Source organism: Eulemur rufifrons, chromosome 14 (genome assembly GCF_041146395.1).
Source record: "Eulemur rufifrons isolate Redbay chromosome 14, OSU_ERuf_1, whole genome shotgun sequence".
Classification (NCBI taxonomy): Eukaryota; Metazoa; Chordata; class Mammalia; order Primates; family Lemuridae; genus Eulemur; species Eulemur rufifrons.
The window spans coordinates 36684738-36711541 of NC_090996.1; the positions used below are offsets into that span (position 1 = coordinate 36684738).

A 26804-nucleotide genomic window follows, 5' to 3' on the forward strand; every position below is an offset into this window, starting at 1 on the left:
CAGCCTGAGCAAGAGCGAGACCCCGTCTCTACTAAAAATAGAAAGAAATTATATGGACAGCTAAAAATATATATAGAAAAAATTAGCTGGGCATGGTGGTGCATGCTTGTAGTCCCAGCTACTCGGGAGGCTGAGGCAGGAGGATCGCTTGAGCTCAGGAGTTTGAGGTTGCTGTGAGCTAGGCTGACGCCACGGCACTCACTCTAGCCCGGGCAACAGAGTGAGACTCTGTCTCAAAAAATAAATAAATAAATAAAATGCTCACCCTGAGACCCCACAATTCTGCCCTAGCGATTTTTCTACAGAAGCGCTCATTCTGTTGATTGAAGATCCATGCCCAGAACTATTCACCACCTTCATTTAAAACAGTGAGTGCAGGCAACAATCCAAATGTGCGTTGCAGGGATTAGTAAACCATGGCATATACTGCCATGAAAGGCATGAGGTAGGTTTTTCGGTCCTGACCTAGAGAGAGGTTGCCAATAGCCAGAGGAACAAGAGGGCTGCCAGGCTGACGGCTGAGCCTGCACCCCTGGTCTTGGGAAAGCGTAGAAGGGAACGAGGCCACTGCTCCACGCCTGGCCAGGGTCCTTCCCCCTGGGGCTGTCGAGTGCAGCTCAGGGCTGTTGCTTGGTCTCGAACTCCTGACCTTGAGCGATCCTCCCGATCGGCTTCCCAGAGTGCTGGGATGACAGGCGTGAGCCACCGCGCCCAGCCAGGGCTGTTGCTTGGGAGGAACATGGAAAACGCTCGTTTGCCAGGCAAGAGGCAATCACTGAAATTCACAGTTGGCCGTCCTGGGTGCTGTGGGGAGGGAAGGGGTGCTCCGCCTCACAATTCCCTTAGACGATCAGTGGTGACAGTCGCCTCTCAGCTCTACTTGGGACAGAGCTCTGCAGTGTGCTCGCGGTTTCAGATGTGGGCGGCCTGTGGGAGCCTGCTGTGCAAAGCTCACGTCACCAGATGCTGCCGTTATCTCCTGAATCAGGCTGAGGGGCTTTGCTGCACACCCAGGCACAGCTGGGTGACGGGTCACCTCCAGGTTGGGGTGCCTCAGACTTGTGATGGGACTGGGCAGACGCATCTGGGAAGGTGAGTCTGTGCTTGGGGCTTTCCGGCCTCTTCCGTCAGCATGAACTAACTCCAGGAGGCAGAGGGGGACGGATGGTCCTGTCCCTGGGCCCAGGGAGCAGCCGTGGGAGTGTGGCATTTGAGAGCACCACCCTGGCTTTCCCTCTTCTGGTGTCCTGGCCTTGGGCATCTCTCAGAGGTGGCAAAATTTGCAGCGTTGACCGTAAGAATTACAAACAAATTTCCAGGCCTGTGGGGGCTGGGGGTGTCGCTGTGACCAGTGTGTCCACGTTCCAGCCGGGTAGCGGGCAGGGCACTGGGCTTGTCGGGTAGGATTTCTAACTAAGGAAGAAACTTTGCTTCCGTGACGGTTAGACTGCCCTTTGTGGGTGCTGGAGTGGGCGCCCTTGGGCAGACGGAGTCAGCTGCGGTGGCCACGCGGTGGAGCGGAGGTCTGGGTCCTGAGCTTTGTGGAGCCCCTCCAAACCCCCGGCATTTGTGGAGCTTCAGGGAGGATGAGGAGCTGGCAGGATGAAGATGCCCTACTGGAGGCAGGTGGGGGAGGCAGCGGGCGAGGGTGGGATTCCAGAAGGAGGTTCAGCTCGGCCACCAGGCGGAAGGAGAGGAGAAAGTTTGTTACGGAACGAACATCCCCCTCTCGGTTTCCTGGGGTCTGGACCAGTCTGTTCTTGTGCTGAGCTTGAGGATGTGGGCCCTGCTGGGCTCCTCCTCGGCTCCCCCTGACCCCTTTTGCTCTTCTGTGACTCACGCTGCTCTGCCCTCACCCTCTGGCCAGGGCTTCGCCACGGGGGTCAAGGGTGGGCATCGTCCCCGTGCGTCTTCAGATACTGCCCTGAGCCCCTCCCGCAGGCCCACAGCAGGACACCGTCCGGAGGCAGGGCGGCCTGCGGGGCGAGGTTTGGGCAGCGGGTGTCGGACAGTCAGGCATGGGTGCGCGGGACGCAGCTCCAGCCAGACGCCCGACGCAGGGGCGCAGCTCAGTGGCGAGTTGGGGCTGCTGGAGGGAGCCCAGGCAGAAGGCGCAACAAGACAGCAGGAAGAATAGGGGCGGCATTTCCCCCCTTCTAGCCGCCAGACCCCTCAAGAAAGCTGTGTCAGTACCTGGCCCTAACCCTGGCCCACGGGCCCTGCCCAGGCCTTGGACCCTGTCAATTCAGGGCTACGCAGGACGCCAGCAGGCTGGTCCTGGCTCGGGTGCCGTCTGGCTGGGAAGGGAGCAGGGGGGTGCTGGGGGGGCCTTTATGGAGGGAGCGGCATGTGACGGGGAGGAAGCCAGGCAGAGGGGACGGTGCCCCCGTGTCTCTAGGCTCCTCTAACCTGCAACCTGCCCTTTGCCCCCTCTGCCTTGGGTTGTGCCTTTGGCAATACCTCTGCATCGCACCACGCCCCTTCGTCTTCTCAGAAAGTGTCCCCTCCCTCCTCCTGCCTTCCCTGCCCCTTCTCTGAGTGCCCGGCTTGTCCTCTTTTTCTGTGGTCTCTGCACTGGCCCCCGCTGGCCCTCCTGCCCCCGCCTGCCCCGCCAGCCCCGCCAGCGTCCTCACACTCTGTGCCCAGGAGCACCGGGGCTTCCCACAGGTGCCAGCCGAGGCCCGTGTGTCCTCGTGGCCCAGAGTGGGGGCTGCCTCTGCCCCGATCTCCAGCCCCATTTCCCGGCACAGCTGCCGTGGCCCCCAGGCTGCAGCTGCTGCTGGCGAGCCGGGGTCTGCATCCTCCCCCAGCAGAGGGAAGACCGTGCTGGGTAAGTGCTCATTTAAATAGCAACCTCCGTCCATCCTCTGCGTCCCGGCTCCCTGCGTAGGCCAGGAGGACGGGGACCTCGCCCCTCGCTGCCGTTACAGTGTGTCAAACGGGCGTGTGTCGCAGTGAGTGGGTGCAGGGACCCGTAAGTCACTCGGGGACTGTGCCGGGGGCACCCAGGAGCCCAGGGCCGCCTGGCCAGCCCCCATGACGGTGGCCTGCTCTGGCCTGAGGTTCCGCCTGGCTTCGGGTGACTGCTCAGGGCATGAGGGCCGGGACGGTGAGGGGTGAGCCTGTCTGGGGATCCGCCCGTGGGCCGAGGCCGGGACCCGGCTGCAGGGCAGCCCAGGAGCAGTGCCGGAAACCGGGCACACGGGCTGTGGGGCCCAGTGGCCATCTGGGCCAGACCTCGGCTCCGAGGTGGGGCCTTGAGAGGGACCAGAGTGGCCAGAGGCTGAAGGCTACGTCCACGGACCGGAGAAGGGAGAGGCTGTGCTGGGAGTGATGGCAGCCGGGCTCCCCAGCAGGACTGGGGCTGTCGGGGCCAGCACTGTCCCAGGTGGCAGTCACTGGCTTCTGTCCTCAAAACCATCCTGTGCCCTAGTATTGTCTGAGCAGTGGTCGGGCCTCCCTGCTGCCACCCGGGGCCAGGGAGCGTGTGGCGGCTGTGTGTGCCCCTGCCTTGGCGGCCTGGCCTGGTGTCTGTGGTTGAGGATGGGGTGACCCTGGCTCAGCAATGTCCCATCTCGTGCCTGAGGAGCCCCAAAGAGAGAGGGGGCAGTGATGCTCTGGGGGAGGGGGAGCAGGGATTCTGCCCACAGCGTCACCCTGTTTATGAAGCATCTGCGGAGTCTGCTGTCGGGGTATGTGCTGAGGGGCACCTCCCAGGCATTGCTCCCGGACTCTCACGGCTTGTGTGGAAGTTGCTGGGACCTGTGCCCAGAACAGAGGCATCAGGCGCCAGGCCTCTCTGGGCCTCAGTTTCCCTGTCCGTAGGAGGGCGGTGACGCCGTCCTGCCTAGCTTACCAGGTATGCACGGAAGTTCCCTGTGCAGGGGAAAAGCAGGGACCTTCCTCCAGACGGTCCTGTTGCCCGCGGCTGTGCCCACCTCTCTGGTGCTTCCCAGGCTGTGTCCTGGCCTCTTGCTTTGCAGCTCTCAGGGGTCCCGTGAGGCTTCCTGCCCTGCCTCCCCCACCCCCGTGCCGGGAACAGGGCCTGCTGAGCTTGGAGCCACCCACCCCTGCTGCCCCGCCACCCACCCCTGGGTCAGCCGGCAGGTGGGCCGGGCTGATTCTGCACAGCGGTGTGTGTCTCTCCCCTGCGGGGCAGAGGTTGTCCCCCCTCGGCCAGGACGTGGCTGCCGTGCCTGAGCCTCCCCCAGGTGCTGGGGCTCCCCCTCCGTCTGCCCCTCACAGCCCGAGAGGAGGCCGACTGCTCAGGCTGCTTCCCTGTCGCCCCGTCCCCACCTTCCCAGCAACTGCGGCAGGAGGGGACGGAGGCTGCGGCCGAGAGCCAGCCGGTCTTTCCTGCTGTGGCTGCTGGTCCAGGCTCAGCCCTGCATTCTAGCGAGCGACGAGGTCTGCTTGGTCACTGGTCTTAACGGGGGTCTGTCCTACGCAACAGGGACAGGCGGCCAGGAGTCAGGGCCGTGGGTTGGCGTGGTGCCTGCTGCCCGGGGCGGGTGTGCGTGCTGTGGTCTGTGCGTGTCTGCTCCTCTCCCCTTATCGCTGATCAGCCTTACACAACCAGCTGGCCCTGCTTCCTGCTCAGGGGCTATCAGTGTGGCATCTGGGGCTGCAAAGGGGGTGGCAGGGCGTCGGCAGCCGCCCACACCCAGGCACTTCCTGACACACAGCCCCTCGTCTCCAGCCGACCTCTGGGGCCCCAGGGATCCCGGACTCAGGACTCCAGCGGCTGAGAACCTTGCCCTGCTGGGGGACTGTCCTTCACAGGGCATCTCGGAACAGGCGTGTGAGAGTTCGGGAAGTGCCGTCTGTTGCACGGATCCCCGACTGCCATCCTCGTCCACTTTCCTGGGGCAGAACCCTGGAATGGGTCTTTATTTAAGGAGACGGAAGGGAGAGAGAATGCCTGGAGCTTCGCTGTAGGACCCTGGGCAGAGGCTTCTGCTTCTGGGGACTCAGCGTCTTTGTGGACACGGACGGTCTTTCTCCCTCACAGAGCTGTCGTGAGAATTGAGGTAGAAAATACATGTTACGCAATCAGCACGGGGTGTAGCCCCGAAGAGCTCAGCGACTTACTTGCGGTAGCTGTTGGTAGTAACCTGTTCCCCCAAGCCTGAGTGCCCTGCAGGATGGAGCCTGGGTCCAGGGACAGAGGCTGGGCTGGAGGAGGATGCCAGTCCCTGGGAGGAGCCTTCCCGGCAGACGTTGAGACCCAGTTGAGTCCAGGACCCACCGAGAGATCTGAGTTGAAGGGTGCATCTTGCGCTGCAGCCCGAGTCTTTGGTGACCTTTCTGAGCCTCAGTTCCTTATGGGTAAAGGCTGGACAGTGGTGCACAGCCTGCTTCACGGGGCACAGTGAGGGTCTGGGTGCCGGCCCACTCAGAGCACTGCGCGGGGAGCACCTCATGGGGAGCACCCCTCCCAGGGGTGGGCGTCTGCCCCGGACCCCGAGGCCTGGTCCCTTGCAGGTTGGATGTTGGAGAGTGAGGCCCTGCGGCGAGACGCGGGCACCTGGCTCCTGACTTGCACCTGCGTCTGCACCTGTGTCTGCCTGGGAGCCCCCGTCCCCGGGGAAGGCGGAGGTGAGGGCTGGGCACCCGTGCCTGTGTCAGCCGGGTGGAGAACTGGGGCGTGTTGGGAGACAGGCCTGCCCTCTGCCACGCCCCTGGGAAAGGGTTTCTGCCCAGATTGTGCTGGCCATGCCCTTCGGGGGTCAGCCTGGCCCTCGGCCCGCCACCGCTAGTCTTCCCAGCCTCGCCCTCTTGACGCCTCTCCGGGCCTGACTTGCCCATGGCCGGAGCCCATGGCCTCCTGGGCCTCCCAGCTCTGGCCCTGAAGAATTCTGGGATTGTTCTCTGGCAACGACCCCGATAGGGTGTCAACTGTCAGATCCTCCCCCAACCCCGGCTCGGCTCTGCCCTGGCGCACCCACTGTGGGCTCCAACGGTCACTGTCCCCAGGGCCGAGAGCTGGAACATTCACCTGCCTCACCAACAGCATCCTCAGGATCGACTGCCGCTGGTCTGCCCCAGAGCCGGGCCAGGGCTCCCGCCCCTGGCTCCTCTTCACCAGGTGAGGGTGGAGGGCCCGGCCCCCCGGGTGTGGGACAGGGAGGAGGGGCCCCACGGTCGCAGCAGCTGTGGTCAGGATGGCGGAGCGATCCCTTGGTGCCGATGCCTCCCCTTCCCAGCAACCAGGTGCCAGGCGGCTCACACAAGTGCACCTTCCGGGGCAGCGAGTGCACCCTGGTGCTGCCGCCCGAGGGGGTGCTCCTGCCCTCAGACAGCTTCACCGTCACTTTCCACCACCGCGTCTCGGGGAAGGAGCTGGTCAGCCTGGTGGATCCCCAGTACCTGCCCCGGAGACATGGTGAGCAGGGGTGGCTGCAGGCCTGGGGTGGCACCCTTGGCAGGAATGTCCTGACTGCTTGGGGGCTTGGGCAGGGCCCTGCAGCCTGTGACCCTGTGGCCTGGTGAGTGTCCTCAGTCCCTGCCAGTGAGGCCCAGGGCCAGAGGCAGGTGGGGCCCCTGGGAGGGGAGGGTTACTGCAGGGGGGAAGGGGCCGAGGGCCAGGATGGACGGGGGAGAGGAGGCCCAGCCCGGACCCCAGAAGCGCCGCGGCCGCAGCAGCGCCCACCGCGTCTCTGGGGGGAGGGGGAGCGCACAGGCTGGCTCCCCTCGCTCCACTGGCCCCCGTAATGCTCCCCTACTGCAGGGGCAGGATTTTGGCAGAGGACAGAGACACAGGGCTGCGAGCCAGGGCAGGGACTACAGTTTGAGTCATGTGAAAGGCTCTGCAGTCAGAGCAGGAAGGACTCCAGTAAGATGCTGGAAGGTCCAGTAAGATCCTTCCCAACTGGGAAGGAGAGAGAAGGCGAGATTCGGAAACCGCCTTGTCTAGCCGAGGGGGCTGGAGGAAGGCATTGCTGTCCGGTTCCACGGGGGGCTTTTCTGGACCAGTTTCCCAGGGAGGCACCTGATCCGAGAGGGCCTTGACCTTCCCCTGGAACCTTTCAGATCTCCAGTTCTGGGTGTGTCGAGCGGCCACCCAGACCAACGTGGCTGTGGCCTCACACGGCCTCACTCTGTTCCAGTTAAGCTGGACCCTCCGTCTGACTTGCAGAGCAACATCAGCTCTGGCTCCTGTGTCCTGACCTGGGGCGTCAGCCCTGCCCTGGAGCCGATGACCTCACTGCTCAGCTATGAGCTGGCCTTCAAGCGGCAGGAGGAGGCCTGGGAGGTAACACTTGGGCTGGCTTCCCCGAGGCCTCTCCTGGGAGCAGCAGCCCAGGGCAGACTCCCCACCCTCACAGGGAATGACGGGGAGGGGAGAGAGCAGAGCCGGATGTGTGCATGCATGTGCTTGTGTGTGTGTGTGTGTGTGTGTGTGACAGTAGGGTGAGTTTGAGTGTATCTGTGTCTTTGTGCGTGAGTGGATGTGAGTGTGGTGAGTGTGCCTGTGCACAGATACGTTTGCATGTAAGTGCACTTGAGTGTGCCTGTGCCTTTTGTTCATACGTGTGAGTGCACATGGGTGTGCCTATGTGTGACTGTGGTGAGTGTGGCTCTGCACATGCGTGTGTGTGAGTGTGCACAGGGTGTGCCTATGTGCATGAATGTGTACATGACTGTGGTGAGTGTGGCTCTGTGTGAGTGTGCATGCACGTGTGAAAGTGTGCCTGTAGATGTTTGTGGCTGTGTATGCACAGGTGTGTTTGTGTCTCTGAGTCTGTGTACCTGCGTGTGCATGTGTGCACATTCTCAAGGGCTGAGGGACCCAGCCCCACCCTCAGCTCCTGCTAACTGTCCCCAACCCCACAGGTGGCCCGGCACAAGGACCACATTGTTGGGGTGACCTGGCTCATCCTGGAAGCCACCGAGTTGGACCCTGGTTTCGTGTACGAGGCCCGGCTTCGTGTCCAGATGGCCACGCTGGAGGACGACGTGGCAGAGGGGGAGCAGTACGCGGGCCAGTGGAGCGAGTGGAGCCAGCCTGTGCGCTTCCCCTCCCCCCAGACACGAGGTGGGCGCGGCTGCGGCTGCTTCCGGGGCCGGGCCGGGCCTCCCTCCCTCCCTGTTCATCCCGCCCTCGGCCCCTTCGCCCTCCTGGAATTCTGGCTTGAGCCGGTCGTGCCCCAGTCGGCCCCTTCCCTGGAGAGCGGAGGAGCATAAGGAGGAAGCAAACCCGGGCCGACCTGTAGGCTTCCTGGGGCCCCATAGTCAGTGGCTGCGACTAGGAGCGAGAGTGGCCTGGGGCTGCACACCAGAGCTGGTGGCTCTGTCCGGAGGCCAGATGTGACTTCCGTGTCCTCCGTGAGGACTGGCTGACCTTTGTGCGCAGCATGGCTGGCCACATGCTGGCCTGTGGCGAGGAGGGCGAAGCCCAGGGCTCTGAGTCACCCAAGGCCCTCAGCGGGCGTGACACCAGCCTCCAAGCCCGTCACAGAGTTTCTGCCTTGGCCCAGGGCACTGACGGGGGCTGCTTTGTCAGGTTTGAGGAGAGCCTCCCAGTCTGAGGCTGCTCACAGCCCCCGGCCCTTCCTGCCCACAGCCCCCCCGGCCTCCCCCTGGGGCCGGCCAGACAGCACCCTTGTTGCTGTGTCCATCTTGCTCCTGCTGACCGGCCTGACCTACCTCCTGTTCAAGCTGTCACCCATGTAGGTAGCCCGTGTGTGTGTGTGTGTGTGTGTGGGTGCACGCATGTTAGTGTGTGCACGCATGTTAGTGTGGGGGAGGGGCATCACGCCCCCTCCCCCAGCCCGCCCTTCCCCTCCTCCCCCGTCTACTTTCTGGTCCCAAGCGGGGTGGGCTTTTCAAGTTTCCACCCAGGGCCGGCGGGGGCTTGCCGGGGCAGACAAGGGAAGGGGGGTTTGTGGCAGAGGCCAGAGATGGCCTTGGCCCCGACCAGGCCTAGCGTCACCGAGACTGAAAGGCCCAAGGTCCCGTGTCCTGCCTTGGCGGTTTGTCATTTGCTTACACGGTCTATGAAAATGCGGCTCTGGACGTCTGGTGTGTGCGAGACCCCCCGAGACCCCCCTCAGGCCTGGGGGATGCCGTAGAAAACCGGACAGATCAGACGAGCCCTCTGGCCTCCTGTGCCCCATGTCGGATGACAAGAGGGAGCACCCGCAGCTGTCAGGCGGAGGGCGTGGGGAGGACGGCCGGTGGGGGCCGGGTGGACGGGCGCCTGGCTTCTCCTTGGAGCAAAGGAACGCGCTGAAGGGTGTGGAACGGCGTGGTGTGACCTGGTTTGTTTGAGAAAGGGTTGCGGCTGTGAGGGGCCGTGGGGACCGCTGGGAGGCTGGTGGGCACGCGTGTGCTCCCCGTGGAGAGATGACAGGGCTTGAGCCTGTGAGAAGTGGAGATGAGCAAAGTGGAGGGAACTGCCAGGGTTTTAGGAGGAGAAACTGGGCCGTGTGGGTGGATGAGATGTGAGTGGGGAGCCCTGAGGTGGGGAATCGAGGGAGAGGCCCCTGGGGGCTCCACGGGATCGATTGGGACCCGCTGGCTTGGAGCCCTGTGGGACGCCCGCAGGGGAGGACCAGTGGGTCCTGGGCGGGCAGGTCTGGCGCTCGGGGCGCCGTGGAGCGGGGTGGGAGCCGCAGACCTGCAGAGCGCAAGACGGTTCCTGGAGGTGCCGGCTCCTGTCGCCGCCGAGGGTCCTGCCGGCCACTGCTCGCCCCTGCTCAGGCTGTAAGGCCACATGCGTTGGTACAGGTCTGCTCTACACGGGCTGTTAGCCGGGGGGATGCCGAGTTGGGTCTCCTTCCCTGAGCGCAGGTTTGGACGCAGCGGGCGGCCGAGGGGCAGCGCGGGGACGGGGCTGCCGGCGGCTGGGCGCAGGGGAGCTGTTTCCTGCAGTGACCCAGGCTTTCTGGACTGGGGCCTCGGAGGAGCCCCCGTGTGACCGCCTCCGGCCTCTGACTGTCTCTCCTGGCCTCAGGGTGAAGAGAACCTTCTACCAGGACGTGCCTTCTCCGGCCGTGTTCTTCCAGCCCCTGTACCGTGTGCACCATGGGAACTTCCAGGTGTGTGGGCTGCCATGGCAACCGCAGGGCCGGGGCAGGTGTTGCCCAAAGGTGTGTCCTGCCCAGGCTGTTGGCTTCGGTGAGGGGCGGGGGCGAGCGTGGGGACCTTGTCAGTGCTTTGAGCCTTTTTTGTAATATATAAATGGATTTAAATTTATACACTGTGTCTCAAATGGGCAGGAAAACTAGCTTTATTTTCCATCGCTGACTTATTTTTGTTGTCTTATCTAAAGTTTCATTGTTGATAGAAAAAATGTAACTTTCTCCTGGCTTTTCTGTTCCCTCTTGTTTGCGGCTGAGGTAAATTGCTAGTTCAAGTGCAGCCTGTGGGGCCGTGGTCTGTGCCCCCGGTGTCTCACCTCCTGCTCCTGCAAAGCTGCCTGCGTCCTGCGGCCACGCGGAAGGCCCTGTTCTCGCGTCTGTGCTGCCCTTGGGGCTCCCACCGGCTGCGGGCTCCTGCTCTGGTGGCCTGTGGGGCGCGCTTGCCCCTCTGGTCCCCTGGAGAGCATGCTGGCACCGTGGCCTATAGTGGACTCTACATTTCCCCCTTTGTGGGCCGTGCTGGGCTCCCACAGGCCGCGGGCCGGCGTGAGCAACTCAGAGGGTCTGTGCAGACCCCGTCCCGCCCCACTAGCTGGCAGTTCATGCCGCCTGGGCAGGAGGACGGGGAAAGGCGAGCTCGAGTGTGTGGTCTCTGGTCTCCGCTCTCAGGCTGCTCACTTTGGGCACAGGGCAGGAGGAGGTGCGGGGCCTCCGCAGGCTCTGGGCCAGCCTGCCCGCCTCTTCTCCAGAGTCCCCCTCCTGGGGCCCCAGCGCTTCCCTGGACGCTGGGGCAGGGACAGTACCTCCCGTCATGGCGCCATCCTACTGTGCAGAAAAAGCTTTTTCTCTGTCAATGGGGAGCCTAGTTTTCAAGATTCTTGTCCAAAAATATGATCTGAAGCTTAACACTCGGCACTGCATTCTTGAGAGTCCACCCCCTTCCCCAGGGCAGCGGAGGTGACTGTCAGGAGCTCTGGGCAGAGACGGTGATGGCCCCGGACTGTGTCCCCAGGTGCAGGCTCCGGTGCTTCTCTGTAGAAGCTGGGTACTTGCCGGGGGTGACTCGGGCCCCCTGTGCAGCCTGGCGCCGCGGGCGGGTTCTCCAGGGAGCAGCGCGGTGATGGGGGTGGTGTGTGTGGTGGTTTGTTGGAGGCTCCTGGTCCTACCAAGGGAACAGCGTCCTTTTGGAGGTGTGGCCTCCTGCGGCCCCACAGAAGGATCCAGGTCTGCTGGCCTTAGCCCAGCCTTTGAAAGTCGCCAGTCCTGACAGCGTCTCCTGTCTTGTGCGTGTGTGTGGGAGCGAGTCGGCGGGGGTGGGGTGGGGTGCCCAGGGTCTGTAGCTGCCGGAAGCCCTGGGGGGGCCATACCGCCAGGGGCTGCTTCGTCCTTTGCACCTGTCACCATCTGTGCCTGGTTCAGGCTGCTGTGAGCACCAGGCCTGGCTCTGGGGAGGTGGTGTGGGGCCTGGAGGGACGCAGGGTCCCATATTGTGGCTGGGCTGGCACATGGGGAGAAGACAGAATGTTCTGGACACAGGTGCTACTTGGCCTCTGGGAGTGGATGTCAGAAGGGCTTCCTGGAGGAGGAGGGAGGCTGGGCCTGCTGGGGAGGAGGCTGCTGCTCCCAATGTGCGTCTCGAATGCGCCGCCTGAGCCCTTCCGTCCTCCGGTGCTGTGTTCTAGACCTGGACGGGGACCCACAGCGCCAGGGTGCGGTGGAGCCAGGACGGCACCCCACCGAGAGCCTCGGAGTCCGCTGCCCAGGAGGCCTTTGCGCTGCTGACCTTTGGCCTGCGACCCGCACGCGTGGAGGAGGAGGAGGGCGCGGGGACCCTGGGGGCCCGGAGTCCCGAGGATGGGCTGCCAGCGGGGTGCACAGAGCTGGGGGCACAGCCACCTGCCTACCTGCCGCAGGATGACTGGGCCCACGCGTCCCCCACCGGGCCGGCTCCCCCAGGGTCAGAGGGCAGGTCAGAGGGCAGCAGCAGCGACTACTGTGCCTTGGGCTGCTGTGAGGGGCCCAGGCCCTTGGCCCTCCCAGGCAATACCCAGAGCCCCAGGCCCACCCCAGCCTCGGCCTGTGGCCTTTCCTGCGACCGGCAGGACCTGGACACCCGGCAGGGTGGCCGCTGGTCCCGGTCAGAGGCACGGGCTACATGAGGACCCCCCGTGCGTGTGCTCCCTTCTGTCCTCGGCGGGCAGGAGGCTCAGCGCTGAAAATTCTAGAACCCTGCCTCGGCCAGCTGCATCCTGTCCATTTTGGGGAAAGTGGACTGAAGTCTCTGGAGCTGACCCTGGCTGAGCCCGGGCCTCCCGGGAGGGGCACCGTGCCGCGGTCCGAGGTCCTGTCTGCCAGAGGCTGGCGTCCCTCCTCACCCTCCCTGCTCGGCGCCTTGCGGAGGGGCCTCGCCCTCAGCGCTCTGCCTGCAGCCCCCTGGCAGCCCCCTGGCAGCCCCTCTCCGTCCTGCTTCCCTCCAGCCCGTCTGAGAAGACCGGCCCTCAACCTCTCCTGCTCTCACCCCTTTAAAGGGCCAGCCTGGGCCCAGTGGACACCCGCGGGACACTGTGACCAGGTGGTGTGACCTCTTTCTGTGCCCTCCTGTGGCACCTTTGCTACTGAGATTAAAAGGGACCTGTGGCTATTCCAAAGTGTTGGTGGCTGGGGAGGGACCAGGGCAGGTGTGAGGGGTGGGGGCTTGGCCAGCCCTGGGCTCTCTGGGCTCCGGGGACCACAGGTGGAGGCCCAGGGTCGGCTCCAGGGACAGCAGGTGGGTGGTTCGAGGCACAGCAGGGTGAGGCTCAGGGACGGCTGCAGGGACGCTGCCCCTCCTGCCCCTCCTGTCCTTGTCCTTGTCCTTCCACTGGCCCCAGGAGGCTGAGCCCTGACTCCAGACAGTCAGGCAGGAATGAGTGGCCGGCAGTGGCTGTGGCCTGTGAGGGGCCCTCGCCCCCCGTGGGCAGCTTGGTCTGACGAGGGAGTGGAGGGCAAAGCAGGACGCACGCCTGGGGGTGCCCTGGGGCTGCCACTGCGAAGGGCCACGAACGGGGAGGCCGTGAACCACAGAAGTTTGTTGTTTTGCCGCTGCGAAGACCAGAAGTCTGTCGGCTGCGCCCCGTCTGCAGGCCCTAAGGAGGGGGTCCCGGGCCCCTCTCCGGCTTCTGGTGGTTTCTTGGCTTGTGACAGGTCTTCCCTGTGTGTCTCGGGGTCCAACTTTGCCTTTGTGCAAGGACACAACCGCAGTGTCTTAAAACACTGGCCCTATAACTTCTCCTTAACTTGATCGTCCGCAAAGATCCTGTTTCCACGTAAGGTCACATTTGCAGGTACTGGGGCTAGGACTTCAACATAAAAATTTCGGGGGACACAAGTCAACCCCTAACTGTCTCTGCCTCTGCCAGGGATCCCATATCCACCCCTGCTGGCCCCAGGTGCCAGGGCCCCTCCCAGGCCCCCCATCCCTTTGCTGGGTGCCCCCGGCGGATCACAGCAGGCCCTGACTGCCAGGGCTGGGGCTGGCGCTGGGCTTCACTGCCTAGAGAGGGTCGGGATGGGACCATTCTGGGGTTGGGGATGCTGGAATTTTGGGGGTAGGATAAAATGGAGGCTGGCCTCTGGACACTAAGCCAGACGGGGCCCTCTGCCGGGGGCTCCCATGCCCCCCGTGTCCTGGACAGGAAGAAGTACTCGCAGCCCCAGGCCCCAAAGGCAAGAGCCCTTTCTGGCTCAGATCAACATCCCTCTTGCCCTGCACACCTGCAGGGCCCCCAGGGTTTTGTGGGGAGCCTCAGTGGAGCCAGATCCTGGTTGGCAGGGGCCAGGCCGGCCCCAGAACGTGTCTCTAGCGTCCAGAGAGTACGCGAAGAGAGGTGCAGCGTCTTCAGCTCTAACCAAGTATAAAAACACTCGCGTGAATCCACTTCCTGGGGTCGACCTCTGGGGCGCCCCGGGCTGGTGTAGCTGTAGCAGTGTCTGTGTGGCCTGTGAGGCTTCACGTGGAGCTCGGACCACCTCATGATCGGACAAGTGACCCCCACCGCAGGGACGCCTCTCCAGTGTGGCCTGGACACGTGTCCATTTGACTCACAGACTTTTCCCGAGTGGCACCTGGAGGCCCAGCTCCGGGCTGGAACCCGAGTCGCAGCCACCTAGAGGCTGTGTGACCGCAGGTGTCACTTAGCGACCTGCACCTGGGGCTAGCCACGCCCAGCGGAGTTGCTGTGAGTCCCCCTGAGCAAGACCCCTGCACTCAGTGGCGCCGAGACACACCGACTCCTCCCTGTGGAGACTGGACGAGCCCGGGAGGCCACGAGCGAGGTCGCCTGACGGCAGGGCGAGCCGCGGGGGCATCTGCGAAGGCCTCAGGGAGAGCGACGGCCAGTGGGCGTAGGAGCTGGTGGGCAGCGTGGCCGGAGCGCGTGTCCAGGACGTGGTCCAGGCCCAGGCAGCCCCGTGGGGAGAGGGCTCACCCTGGTGAGGGGACGCTGGGGACTGGACTGTCCTTTTGATTGAGGTAAAATTAACTGTCCTAAGATGGACACTTCAGTGACATCTAGTGCATGCACAATAGTGCGCGGCCATCGCTGCTCCCAAAACATTTTCATCACCACGAGAGGAAATCTCCCGTCATTCTGCAGCTGCTACGCGATCTGCCGTCTCTGACCCCGCAACCACCAGTCTGCTTTCTGCCTCCATGGATTTGCCTATTCTGGATATTTTATGTAAATGAAATCATTCAGCGTGTGACCTTTCGTGTTTGGCTTCTTTCTTTTAGCACAGTGTTTTCGAGGTTCCTCCACGTTGTAGTATCGGCGCCTGATTCCTTTTTACAGCCAAATACTATGCCATTGCGTAGGCAGACTGGATTTTGTTTTCTTGTTTCTCTGTTGGTGGACATTTGGGTTGTTTCTACTTCTCTGTTATTGTTAATGCTGCTATGAACGTAAGGGTACCTGTTTTTGTTTGAATACCTGTTTTCAATCCTTTTATGTGTATATCTAGGGGTGCAATTCCTGGAGCCTACGGTAACTCTATGTTTAGCTTTTTGCAGAACCTCCTCAGTATTTTCCACACTGGCTGCATCATTTTACATTCCCATCAGCAATGTTCACATTTATCCACTTCATTGCCAATAATTGTTAGTGTCTGGGGTTTTTTTCTTTTTTTTTTTTTATAGTAACCGTTCTAATGGAGGTGAGGTGGTATCTTATTGTGGTTTTGATTTGCATTTCCCTAATGGCTGGTGACGTTGAGCATGTTTTCTATTTGTGTATCTTCTTTGGCAAAGAGTCTCCTTAAGTCTTCTGCCTATTTTTTAAAAATTGGTTTGTTTGTCTTTCAGCTGTTGAGATGTAAGAGTTCTTTATATATTCTGGATACTAGACCCGTATCAGATGTATGACTTGCAAATGTTTTTTCCCATTCTGTTGGTTTTCTTTTCACTATCCTTTTTTTTTTTTTTTTTTTTTGAGACAGAGTCTCACTCTGTTGCCCAGGCTAGAGTGAGTGCCGTGGCGTCAGCCTAGCTCACAACAACCTCAAACTCCTGAGCTCAAGCGATCCTCCTGTCTCAGCCTCCCGAGTAGCTGGGACTGCAGGCATGCGCCACCATGCCCGGCTAATTTTTTCTATATATATTTTAGCTGTCCATATAATTTCTTTCTATTTTTAGTAGAGATGGGGTCTCGCTCTTGCTCAGGCTGGTCTCGAACTCCTGAGCTCAAACGATCCGCCCACCTCGGCCTCCCAGAGTGCTAGGATTACAGGCGTGAGCCACCGCGCCCGGCCTCTTTTCACTATCCTGATAGTGTCTTTTGAGGCACTAAGCTTTAAATTTTGATGAATTTCAATTTCTCTATTTTTCTCTTGTTTTCTGTGCATTCATTGTCATATCCAAGAAAGCACTGACAAATCCAATGCCAATAAGCACACAAATGCCAGCATGGTCTCACCAACCAGAGGAAGTGCATACCCACCTGGCCCATTTGTGTCCACATCCCTCATCCTATCCCCCTATTTAAATCATTCCCCGGCCCCTACTGTCCATCCCGGATCCGTTTTCCATCTGTGTAGTCTCTCCTTTTCCATAACGTGACAGAAATGAGATCATATAGCGTGTGATCTCTCTTCCACCTAGCGATGCGCATGACACATTCATCCATGTCTTTGCATGGCTTCGTAGATCAGCCCTTTCTTGCTGAGTAGTGTTGCATTCCGTGGATGGGCCCCAGCCCCGTCGTTCCTCCACCTATTGAAGGCCATCCTGACCCCTTAAAGGATTTGGTCATTATGAAGAGAGCAGCTGTACATAAGTGCATGTTGGTTTTTATGTGAGTATAAATTTCCAAAGCAGTTGTCTCAGCATCTAGGAGTGCAGTTGTTGGCTTCTATGATAAGACCACGTCCAGCTTTGGAAAAAACTGCCAAACCGTCTTCCTGAATTGCTGTACCATTATGCATTCCACCAATAACGAATGAGAGTTCCTGTTGCAATTTCTGTTGCATTTGAAAGATGATTTTAGCCATTTAGTGCTATCTCATTGTCATTTTAATTTGCTTTCCCCATGATAAGCAAGCTTGCTCGTTTACCATTTGTATATCTTCTTTGATGAAGTGTCTGTTCATATCTTTACCTTTTAATTGGGTTGTTGAGTTTTAGATTTTTTTTTGTATATTTTGCATAAAATTCCTTTTTCTGATGTGTTTTCTAAATATTTTCTCTCAGTCTGTGGCTTGTTTTTTGGTTCTCTTAACAGGAACTTTTGCAGAGCAGACATTTTAAATTTTAATAAAGTCTGCACTGTTGATGTTTTTTTTTTCTTTCATGGACTAGCTTTTGACATTCTATCTAAAAACTCATCACTCAGCCCAAGGCAATGCAGATTTTCTTCTTACAACTTTGCATTTGGAAATTTAAGTCCATGAACAATTTTGAGTAATTTTGGGGGTATGTTATGAAGTTTGTGTCTATGTTCATTTTTTCCCATGTGGTTTCCTATTGTTCTATTGTCGTTTGTGCAACACAGTTTTCTTTCTCCACTGAATTGGCCTCGTTCCTTTGACAAAATCGGTTCTCTTGGGTCTATTTTGGGGCTCTCTATTCTGTTCCTCTTATATCTGTCTCTTCCTTCAATATCACACTCTCTTCGTTACTGTAGCTTTATGAGAAGTGTTTGGATCAGATATGTAAGTTCCTTAACTTTGTTCTCACTCAGTATTATGTCATCTAGTCTAGGGTTAGAAACAGACTGTTCATTTCTTTGCCTGGAACTTGATTGGGGTTTGGCTGAATGTTTAGATGAAGGTAGGAAGAATTGTCATCTTAAAAATAATGAGCATACTGCTCCTAAATGAGGACTGTCTCTGCATTTATTTATATTTCTTTTGATTATTCTCAGCCATGATTCAAGGTTTTCTGAATACATATTTGTATATGTTTCATTAGATTTATAATTAATGGATTCAATTTTTAGGGTGCTATTGTAAATGGTATTTTTAAAAATTTCATGTTGCAATCATTTCTATACATTATTGCTGATATAAAGGAGATCAATTGACTTTTGTCTGTTGACCATCTATATCTATAATAGAGTGGGCTGTATTTTGGTCTGAATTTCTGAAATTATGGCCTGGAATAATCTAACCACTGAATTTCAGATATTCACTGGACTGCTGGGAAGAGGCACAAGGCCACTGCCAAGCAGAGAGTGATGCAGGCTGGGCCTGTGACCTGCCTTGCCCGGCCCACATGTCAGCATCTGCCGTCGGCCACAGACGTCCCACAGTGAGGACGGAGCTTCCCCTCCTCAGGACCCACCCAGGAGAGGGGTTCAGGACGCCTGGGGGGCCACGTGAGGAAAAAGCCTCCTTCCCCAGCCCTGAGTGCTGAGGAGGGAGCAATATTTCTTTCTCGTGTAATATTTTAGAAGTCTTATTTTACAAAAGTATCCCTCCGTTGAGGCTTTGGCTGCTTACCCACAAAGCGTGCCAAAATATGTTTTACAGAGTTGGGATTGTTCCTGGGGAGAAATGCTTAGATGCAACATCAGGACAGTTGGGGTGAAAGTTAGGGACGGGCAGGTGCCTCAGAGGAAGCGTGTGCACCCTATATAACGGCTTTTATTCATGTTTTAATGGCTCAGTTTTCTTACAGCATTAGAGTAGTTGAAACAGTATTGAAAAATTGAAGGCCAGGCACAGTGGCTCACTGTGTCCTGTAATCCTGTCATCCTAGCACTCTGGGAGGCCGAGGTGGGCGGATCGTTTGAGCTCAGGAATTTGAGACCAGCCTGAGCAAGAGCGAGACCCCATCTCTACTAAAAATAGAAAGAAATTATATGGACAGCTAAAAATATATATAGAAAAAATTAGCTGTGGCCCTGGGGCGATTGTTCGAGTTTCCGTCACAGCAGGGCACTCCTCCGCCTCTCCTAGGCACACTCCATGTGAGTGGCCACTGGTCCTGGCTACGGCCGCTGCCCCAGACAGGGAGAGCTTCCCAGGGAGGCACAAAGCGGCACTGGCTGTCTGTGCCTCCCCCGCACACCCAGCAGCAGCCACAGCACTGTCCCCGCACCCTGTGGGCACAGGCCACCCAGGGGCCAGGCACGGCCCGGGGCCCAGCCTCAGGCTGCTCGCTGGCCCAGAAGGTCGCTGGGACGGGGTCTCGGACCCCAGTGAGACCCCAGCCCCGCGAGGGTGCCGGGTGTGCCTGCCCTTCGTTCGGGCAACCTGGAGGCTGGAAGGGACGAAGCCCCGCAGGTCTCCTTCACTGTTCCGAGGAAGTGAGAGGAGAAGGGAGGAGCTGGTGTCCTGAGCAGGTGTCCCCAGGACATCTGCACACTTCCAACGACAGCCCTCGCCAGGGAGCACACCCCGGGACCCCACTGCTCGCCAGAACCACGTGTGGCCTCGGACCCGCTTGGAGACCAGGGGTGGGCAGTGGACGGGACAGGACAGGCGGGAGAGGGGAGTCCGGGCAAGGAGCCTTCCAGGAAGGGAAACTGAGGAAGGCAGGCAGGCAGGGCTGCGGCAGGGGCGGCTGGTGGGCATCTTCCACCCCCAGCCCCTCGGAAGGAGATATGGATGCGCAGGGCTTCCCTGGCCCACAGAGGCCTCCCGGCACCCAGCCGCCTGGCGCCCTCAGTCCCCAGGAACCGCACTTGGGGCTGAGAACAGGCTCACGGCAGGGGTGACCACTGGAGCCATCTGCGCCCAGACCTAAGGTGAGAAAGCGAGGACAGCCGCTCCTTCTCAGGTTGTGGGGGCCGAGAGGAGACCCTGCCAGGTCACATGGCAATGCCCTGTCCCTGCGTGGGATCATCAGGATGGGAAGGTGGAACTTTCCAGCACTCGAGTCACCCACCAAGGTTGTCCTCACTGGCCTGTTATCCAGCCCACGGATGCCCGGGCACCGGGGACGCCCAGGAGCACCAGTTACATCATTGGCAGCCACAGAGACGGGACGGAGCAGCGAGAGAGCGCGAAGACCTGTCTGCAGGTGGCACCGTGGCCCCGGGTCCGCGCTCGAGACCCACAAAGGCAGCAGAGGACGATCGGATGCTGAACCGGAGAAGGGGTGCTGGCATCCAACAGGCCGTGCCACCTGCGAGGACCAGCACTGACACCTCGGGAACCTGGGGGCAGCGTGGCCCCCACAGTGGCCGGGCCTCAGCTTCCTCTCAGCCCCTCTGGGGTCGCTTCTGCAGCCGCCGCCCAGACTGACCCTAACTCTTGCTGTTCTGAGAAGTCCCCTCCAGAGCGCAGGCAAGGCACAGAGCAGGAGAGCGCGTGTGGGTGGGGTCACACCGGGCCAGTCCTGTGACTCAGTTTCTTTTTACATCCGTTGTGGCTGGCTGCGCTTTCTTTATGGCCCACGGAGCCCTGGGCACTTGCCTTCTGGAAGTCAGTACTGACGATATAAACCAGGTAGTGAAAAGATCACCCTGGTTGTGTTCCTTTTACCATTTTAGTCAAAAGGTGGCTCACTGGTCCGTTTTTCAAAACAAGTACAAATGCTCTTGACATAAATTCAGTGATTTTATCAATAGAATCACAGCTAGAGGTGGCCTCGGCTGCGGGACAGGCAGGCAGGCAGTCGCCGTCCAGGGAGCTAAGCGAGTCCCCTGCCCAGAGGAGAACCAGGCCAGCTGTGCAGCGCCACCGGAAAGCCTGACCCCGCTCCCGGACAGGGCCCCGGTGCCACGCCAGGAGCAGCCAGCTCATAAGCACCAGTCCTGACTCTCTGCGAATGGAATTGATTTTATTTTATTTTATTTGTTTTTTTTTTTTTGAGACAGAGTCTCACTCTGTTGCCCAGGCTAGAGTGAGTGCCGTGACGTCAGCCTAGCTCACAGCAACCTCAAACTCCTGGGCTCAAGCGATCCTCCTGTCTCAGCCTCCCAAGTAGCTGGGACTACAGGCATGCACCACCATGCCCGGCTAATTTTTTCTATATATATTTTTAGCTGTCCATATAATTTCTTTCTATTTTTAGTAGAGATGGGGTCTCGCTCTTGCTCAGGCTGGTCTCGAACTCCTGAGCTCAAACGATCCGCCCACCTCGGCCTCCCAGAGTGCTAGGATTACAGGCGTGAGCCACCGCGCCCGGCCTGGAATTGATTTTAGATGGCAGGTGTGTCATTTCCTAGCAGGCAGTCAGCTCAGTCTGCACTTAGAAAATCACCTAAAATAGTGGCACAGGGCCTTGCTCAGCTGGGAAAATTAGATCCTGGTTTGGGAATTAGTGGCCCTTCACCAGCCATGGCCACCTGACCAGTGCGCCCTTTGACCCTGCTCTGGGCTCTTGGTCCATTGACAGGACCTGGACAACATCCACGGATTTACCTTCCAGTTTTTAAGGACCGATTCGCCATCAGTGAACGAACTTCTTCACAGAAGTTGTGTTTGGAAAACCGGGTGGCTTAAACAACAGGAGCTTCCTGTCTTCCGGCCAGCAGGCCAGACGTCCAGGGCCATGTGCCCCCTGGAGGCTCCAGGGAAGGACCCTTCCTTGTCTCCAGCGTCTGATGGCTCCCTGCATCCTGGGCTTGTGGCCACCAGCTCCTCCTCTGCTCTGTCCTCATGGGGCCTCCTCCCAGGGTGTCTGTTATAAGGACACCTGTCACTGGATTTAGGGGCCCCCATCTCAAGATCCTTAACTTAATTACTTCTACAAAGACCCTATTTTAAAATAAGTTCCTATTCTGAGGTCCCTGGTGGACGTGAATTTGGGGGACGCTATCACACCAGCTCTACCAGCGGCACCAGCAGTTGCCAGGGGTGTTCACTGGAGGGCCAGGTCCCCAACTGCCCTGCTCAGCTCCCTTCCCAGGGTCCCTGTGCACAGCTGGGAGCTCAGAGGTCCCCGCAGGAGGCCGGCTCTCCAGGGTGCCCATTCCCCTGCCCTCTGCTCACACCTGAGCTGGCTGGGCCGTGCCCACTCCCTGCCTGTCAGGTTCTGGACTCTGCGGCTGGCCTTGCACCTCCTGAGAGAGACAGAGACAAGAGAGTGAGAGAGGCAGAGACAGAGAGAGAAGAGAGCAGGGGAGACAAAGAGGCGAAGATGGACACACAGGCAGAGGAGGGAGGGGGCAAGTAGGAGGTGTAGCCACCTGGGCGGCACAGCGACACCACATGACATCTTGGGAGTGCCACCTGCCCTGGGATGTTCCAAAGTCCAGCCAAGGACACCGGCAGGAGGCAGTGGGGAGCTGTGCGGGTTGCAGGCAGGGGCGCCACATGGCAGAGGAAGCTGGCACAGCTGGCAGCTTTCAAGCTGCATCGCAAAAGGCCACCAGCAGGGGTCCCAGTGGGGACTCAGAGTCTCTGGCCTTGAGCAAGGATTCTCAGCTGGGGTGCGGTGGCTCCCCAGTGTCCCAGGCGGCCAGAGGATGGGCCCTTTGATGCGCAGGAGCTGGGCAGCCTCTGCCGGGCACCGTGACCATGCAGCCCACTGCCGAGCGAGAGAGGTCTGTGCCCTCGGGGCTCCAGTAGCTCCTGTGGGGCCCCGACCACGGATGAGCTGCAGCCTGAGCGGGAGGTCTGGGGAGGGTCCAGGGCGGGGCTGGGTGAGCCCGCAGGTAAGGACAGCTGGGGGAAAGTCTGTGGGACCCGCGTGCAGGGAACAGAAGTTCTCTGAAAAGGAGTCTGGAGGAAAGAGACTCATTCCAGAGACCCCGCCTTCCGTGTCATAGGGTGGCCGTTCCAGAGAGCACAGGGAAGGCTCAGGTTACACAGCGGAAGTTCCTGCCCGGGCTCCAGATAGGTTCATTATACAAATGAGGGATTCACTGGCTTGGTCTGATAGATTAGTGCAGCTGAGTCCTGATTGGTCAATGCAGCTGAGTCTGATTGGTCAATGCAGCTGAGTCTGATTGGTTAGTGTGGCTGAGTCCTGATTAGTCAATGAGCTGTGTCAGATTGGACAGTGAGGCTGAGTCCTGATTGGCCAGTGCAGCTGAGTTTGATTGGTCAGTGAGGCTGAGTTCTGATTGGTCAGTTCACCTGAGTCTGATGGGTCAGTGTGGCCGAATCCGGATTGATCAATGTGGCTGAAGCTGATTGGTCAGTGGAGCTGAGTCCTGATTGGTCAGTCTTGCTGAATCTGATTGGTCAGTACAGCTGAGTCCTGATTGGTGAGTGTCGCTGAGTCTGATAGGACAATTTGGCTGAGTCCTGATTGGTCAATTTGGCAGAGTCTGCTACACCAGTGTGGCTGAGTGTGATTGGTCAGTGCGGCTGAATTCTGATTGTTCAGTGTGGCTGAATCTGATTGCTCAGTGTGGCTGAGTCCTGATTATTTAGTGTGGCTGAATCTGATTGGTCAGTGTCGCTGAGTCCCGACTGGTCAGTGTGGATGAATGTGATTGGTGAGTGCAGCTGAGTCCTGATTGGTCAACAAGGCTATGTTTCATTGCTCAATGCGGCTGAAACCTGATTAGTCAGTTTGGCTGAATCTGGTTAGTGTGGCTGAGTCCTCAGTAGTCAGTGTGACTGAATCTGATTAGTCAGGGATGCTGAGTCCTGATTGGTCAATGTGGCTGAGTCTGAATGCTGAATGCAGCTGAGTCTGATTAGTCAGTGTGGCTGAATCTGATTGGTCAGTGTGGGACTCACCCACATTGACCAATCAGATTCAGTCACACTGACTAGTCAGGACTCATCCACGCTGACCAATCAGATTCCGTCACACTGACTAATCACAGGCAGCCACATTGACCATTCAGACTCAGCCACGTTGACCAATCAGGACTCAGTAGCACTGCCCAATCAGATTCAGCCACACTGACTAGTCAGACGCAGCCACGTTGACCAAACAAGACTCAGCAGCACTGACCATTTAAATTCAGCCACATTGGTAAAGCATGTTCAGTCGCAGTGACCAATCAGATTCAGCCACACTGACCAGTCAGATTCAGCCACAATGACTAATCAGACGCAGCCGCATTGAGCATTCAGACTCAGCCAGGTTGACCAATCAGGACTAAGTACCACTGACCAATCAGATACAGCCACGCTGACTAATCAGGACTCAGCCACATTGACGAATCAGATTCAGCACCACTGACCAATCAGAATTCAGCCGCACTGACCAATTAGACTCAGTCACATTCAGCAGACTCAGCCAAATTGACCAATCAGGACTAAGCAAAATTGTCCAATGAAACTCAGCCACGTTGACCAATCATGACTCAGAAACACTGACCAATCATATTCAGCCGCATTGAGCAATCACGTTCAGCCGCTCTGACCAATCAGATTCAGCCACACTGACTAGTCAAGACTCAGCCACACTGACCAATCAGATTCAGCCACATTGACTAACCAGACACAGCCACATTGGGCATTCAGACTCATCCACGTTGACCAATGAGGACTCAGCAGCACTGCTCAATCAGATTCAGCCCCACTGACTCTTCAGGACTCAGCCACACTGACAAATCATATTCAGGAAACTGAATAATCACAGGCAGCCACACACCATTCAGACTCAGCCACGTTGACCAATCAGGACTCAGCAGCACTGCCCAATCAGATTCAGCCACACTGAGTAGTCAGGACTCAGCCACAGTGACCAATCAGATTCAGCCACATTGATTAATCAGACGCAGCCGCATTGAGCATTCAGACTCAGCCACGTTGACCAATGAGGACTCAGAAGCACTGACCAATCAGATTCAGCCACACAGACTAGTCAGGACCCAGCCACACTGACCAATCAGATTCAGCAACACTGACTAATCAGAAGCGGCCACATTGACCATTCAGGCTCAGCCACGTTGACCAATGAGGACTCAGCAGCACTGACAAATCAGATTCATCCACACTGGCTAGTCAGACGCAGCCACACTGACCAATCAGATTCAGCCACACTGACTAGTCAAACGCAGCCACATTGAGCATTCAGACTCAGCCACGTGGACCAATGAGGACTCAGCAGCACTGATCAATCAGACTCATCCACACGGACCAATCAGATTCAGCCACACTGACTAATCAGACGCAGCCGCATTGAGCATTCAGACTCAGCCACGTTGACCAATGAGGACTCAGCCCCACTGCCCAATCAGATGCAGCCACACCGACTAATTGGGCAGTGCGGCTGAGTCCTGATTGGTCCACGTGGCTGAGTCTGAATGGTCAATGCCGCTGCCTGTGACTAGCCAGTGTTGGTCAATATGATTTCTCAATGCAGCTGCAGCTGATGAGTCAGTGTGGCTGAATCTGATTGGTCAGTGTGGCTGAGTCCTGACTAGTCAGTGTGGCTCAATCTGATTGGTTAGAGCAGCTGAACGTGATAGCTCAATGCGGCTGAATCTGATTGGTCAGTGTTTCCGAGTCATGATTGGTCAATATGGCTGAGTTTCATTGGGCAATTTTGTTTAATTCTGATTGGTCAATTTGGCTGAGTCTGCTCCATGAATGTGACTGAGTCTGATTGGTCAGTGTGGCTGAATTCTTATTGGTCAGTGGGGCTGAATCTGATTCGTCAATGTGGCTGAGTTCTCATTTGTCAGCGTGGCTGAATCTGATTGGTCAGTGCTGCTTAGTCCTGATTGGTCAACTTGGCTGAGTCTGAATGCTCAATGCGGCTGCGTCTGATTAGTCAGTGTGGCTGAATCTCATTGGTCAGTGTGGCTGAATCTCATTCGTCAGTGCGGCTGGGTCCTGATTGGTCAACGTGGCTCAGTCTGATTCGTCAGTGTGGCTGAATCTGATTGGTCAGTGCTGTTGAGTCCTGATTGGTCAGTGTGGCTGAGTCTGATTGGACAACTTGGTTTAGTCCTGATTGGTCAATTTGGCTGAGTCTGCTTCATCTATTTGGCTGAGTCTGATTAGTCAGTGTGGCTGAATCTGATTGGTCAGTGTGGCTGAGTCCTGACTAGTCAGCGTGACTGAATCTAGTAGGTGAGTGCGGGTGAGTCCTGATTCGTCAACGTGGCTGAGTCTGATTGGTCAATCTGGCTGGTCTGATTAGTCAGTGTCGCTGAATCTGATTTGTCAGTGTGGCTGAGTCCTGACCAGTCAGTGTGGCTCAAACTGACTGGTGAGTTCTGCTGAGTCCTCATTGGTCAACATGGCTGAGTCCGAATGCTCAATGAGGCTGCGTCTGATTAGTCAGTGTAGCTGAGTCTGATTGGTCAATATGGCTGAGACCTGTTTGGTCAATGCAGCTGAGTCTGATTGGTTAACGCAGTTGAATGTGATTGGTCAGTGGTTGAGTCTGATTGGTCACTGCAGCTGCGTTCTAATTCCTTAATGCAGCTGAGCTCCAGACGTGCTAAAGCTGATCCGAGGCTCAGGTTTCTGGGGAACTCCAGTGCGGTGCGGGCGCGGCGTCCAGTCAGCAAACGGCCTCGGGGCTCCATGTTAAAATCACACTCAGTGATGCTCGGGGTCCGTCTTGAAGGATGAGCTTTCAGGTACAAATTTGTCCCCATTCTGCCTCTGAGCCAGACCTGTCCGGGGCAGCGGCTGCAGCCAGCCCGGTCCCCCTAGTCCACGCGGGACCCCAGCGGCAGCGCAGGGCCCAGCCAGCGCCGCGAGCCGTGTGCCTGGGAAGCCTCCAAGCACCTGTGAAATACAGGTCGGTTCCGGGTCGCATTGGCTGCGGGTCGGCTGCACAGGGTCAGCCGGCGCTGTCCGGACCCTCCCGCAGAGGCCTGTGAGAACCGCTGAGGCAGGGTGGGGAGGACGCCGAGCCCAGCCCGGATGCGAGGAGGCTCATTAGGGCCCGAGGGGTGGGGCGTAGACGAGACCTGGGAACAGCTGAGAGCGGGAAATTGAGTCCAGTGCGTCGGGCCGGGGCGGGGGCTTTCTGAAGACGCGTCTGTCAGAGCGTCGCCGCCGCAAGATCTTAGGTTTCTCACGCGACCCAGGTGCGGCGGGAGTGTGGGCAGCGGCAGCGACGCCACCTGGCGGCGGGGCTGGTCTAAGGCACGCAGGGGCCGGGCTGCGACGACCCGCGAGGGCGTCTGGGGACCCCGCTGTGCCCTGGTGGCTTCGGCAGCTCTGTTCACGGCATGGGAAAGGTTTCTGACCACACGGTCATCCCAAGCAGAACCGCGTCCACCGCAGGACCGCAGAAACCTTCCCCATCTCGCTCCTTCACTGGGGTCGACTCCTGGGGTGAATCGCGTCCTGGGGAGTGTACACAACTGTCATCTTCACAACCTGAGGGTTGTCCTCGGTGTTGGACTGTGCCCAGACTCCCACGTGGCT

The 26804-nt window shown here is 58.4% G+C and overlaps 1 protein-coding gene across 2 annotated transcripts in view; it reads left to right on the top strand.

The window, feature by feature from the left end:
* The window catches only part of LOC138394796 (interleukin-9 receptor-like), an 18529-nt gene extending 3111 nt beyond the window's left edge, over positions 1-15418 (top strand). The window contains exons 1-9 of one of the 2 annotated variants that reach the window (XM_069487229.1): positions 988-1092; positions 5485-5598; positions 5977-6088; positions 6207-6385; positions 7110-7255; positions 7837-8038; positions 8567-8672; positions 9959-10043; positions 11768-15418. In XM_069487229.1, the coding sequence (XP_069343330.1) occupies positions 1065-1092; positions 5485-5598; positions 5977-6088; positions 6207-6385; positions 7110-7255; positions 7837-8038; positions 8567-8672; positions 9959-10043; positions 11768-12244 (1449 nt within the window). In that variant the 5' untranslated portion in view covers positions 988-1064 and the 3' untranslated portion in view covers positions 12245-15418. Of the gene's footprint in view, positions 1-987; positions 1093-5484; positions 5599-5976; positions 6089-6206; positions 6386-7109; positions 7256-7836; positions 8039-8566; positions 8673-9958; positions 10044-11767 lie in introns of those variants that run through there. The other variant, XM_069487231.1, reaches the window with a different exon arrangement.
* The last annotated feature ends 11386 nt before the right edge of the window (positions 15419-26804 follow it).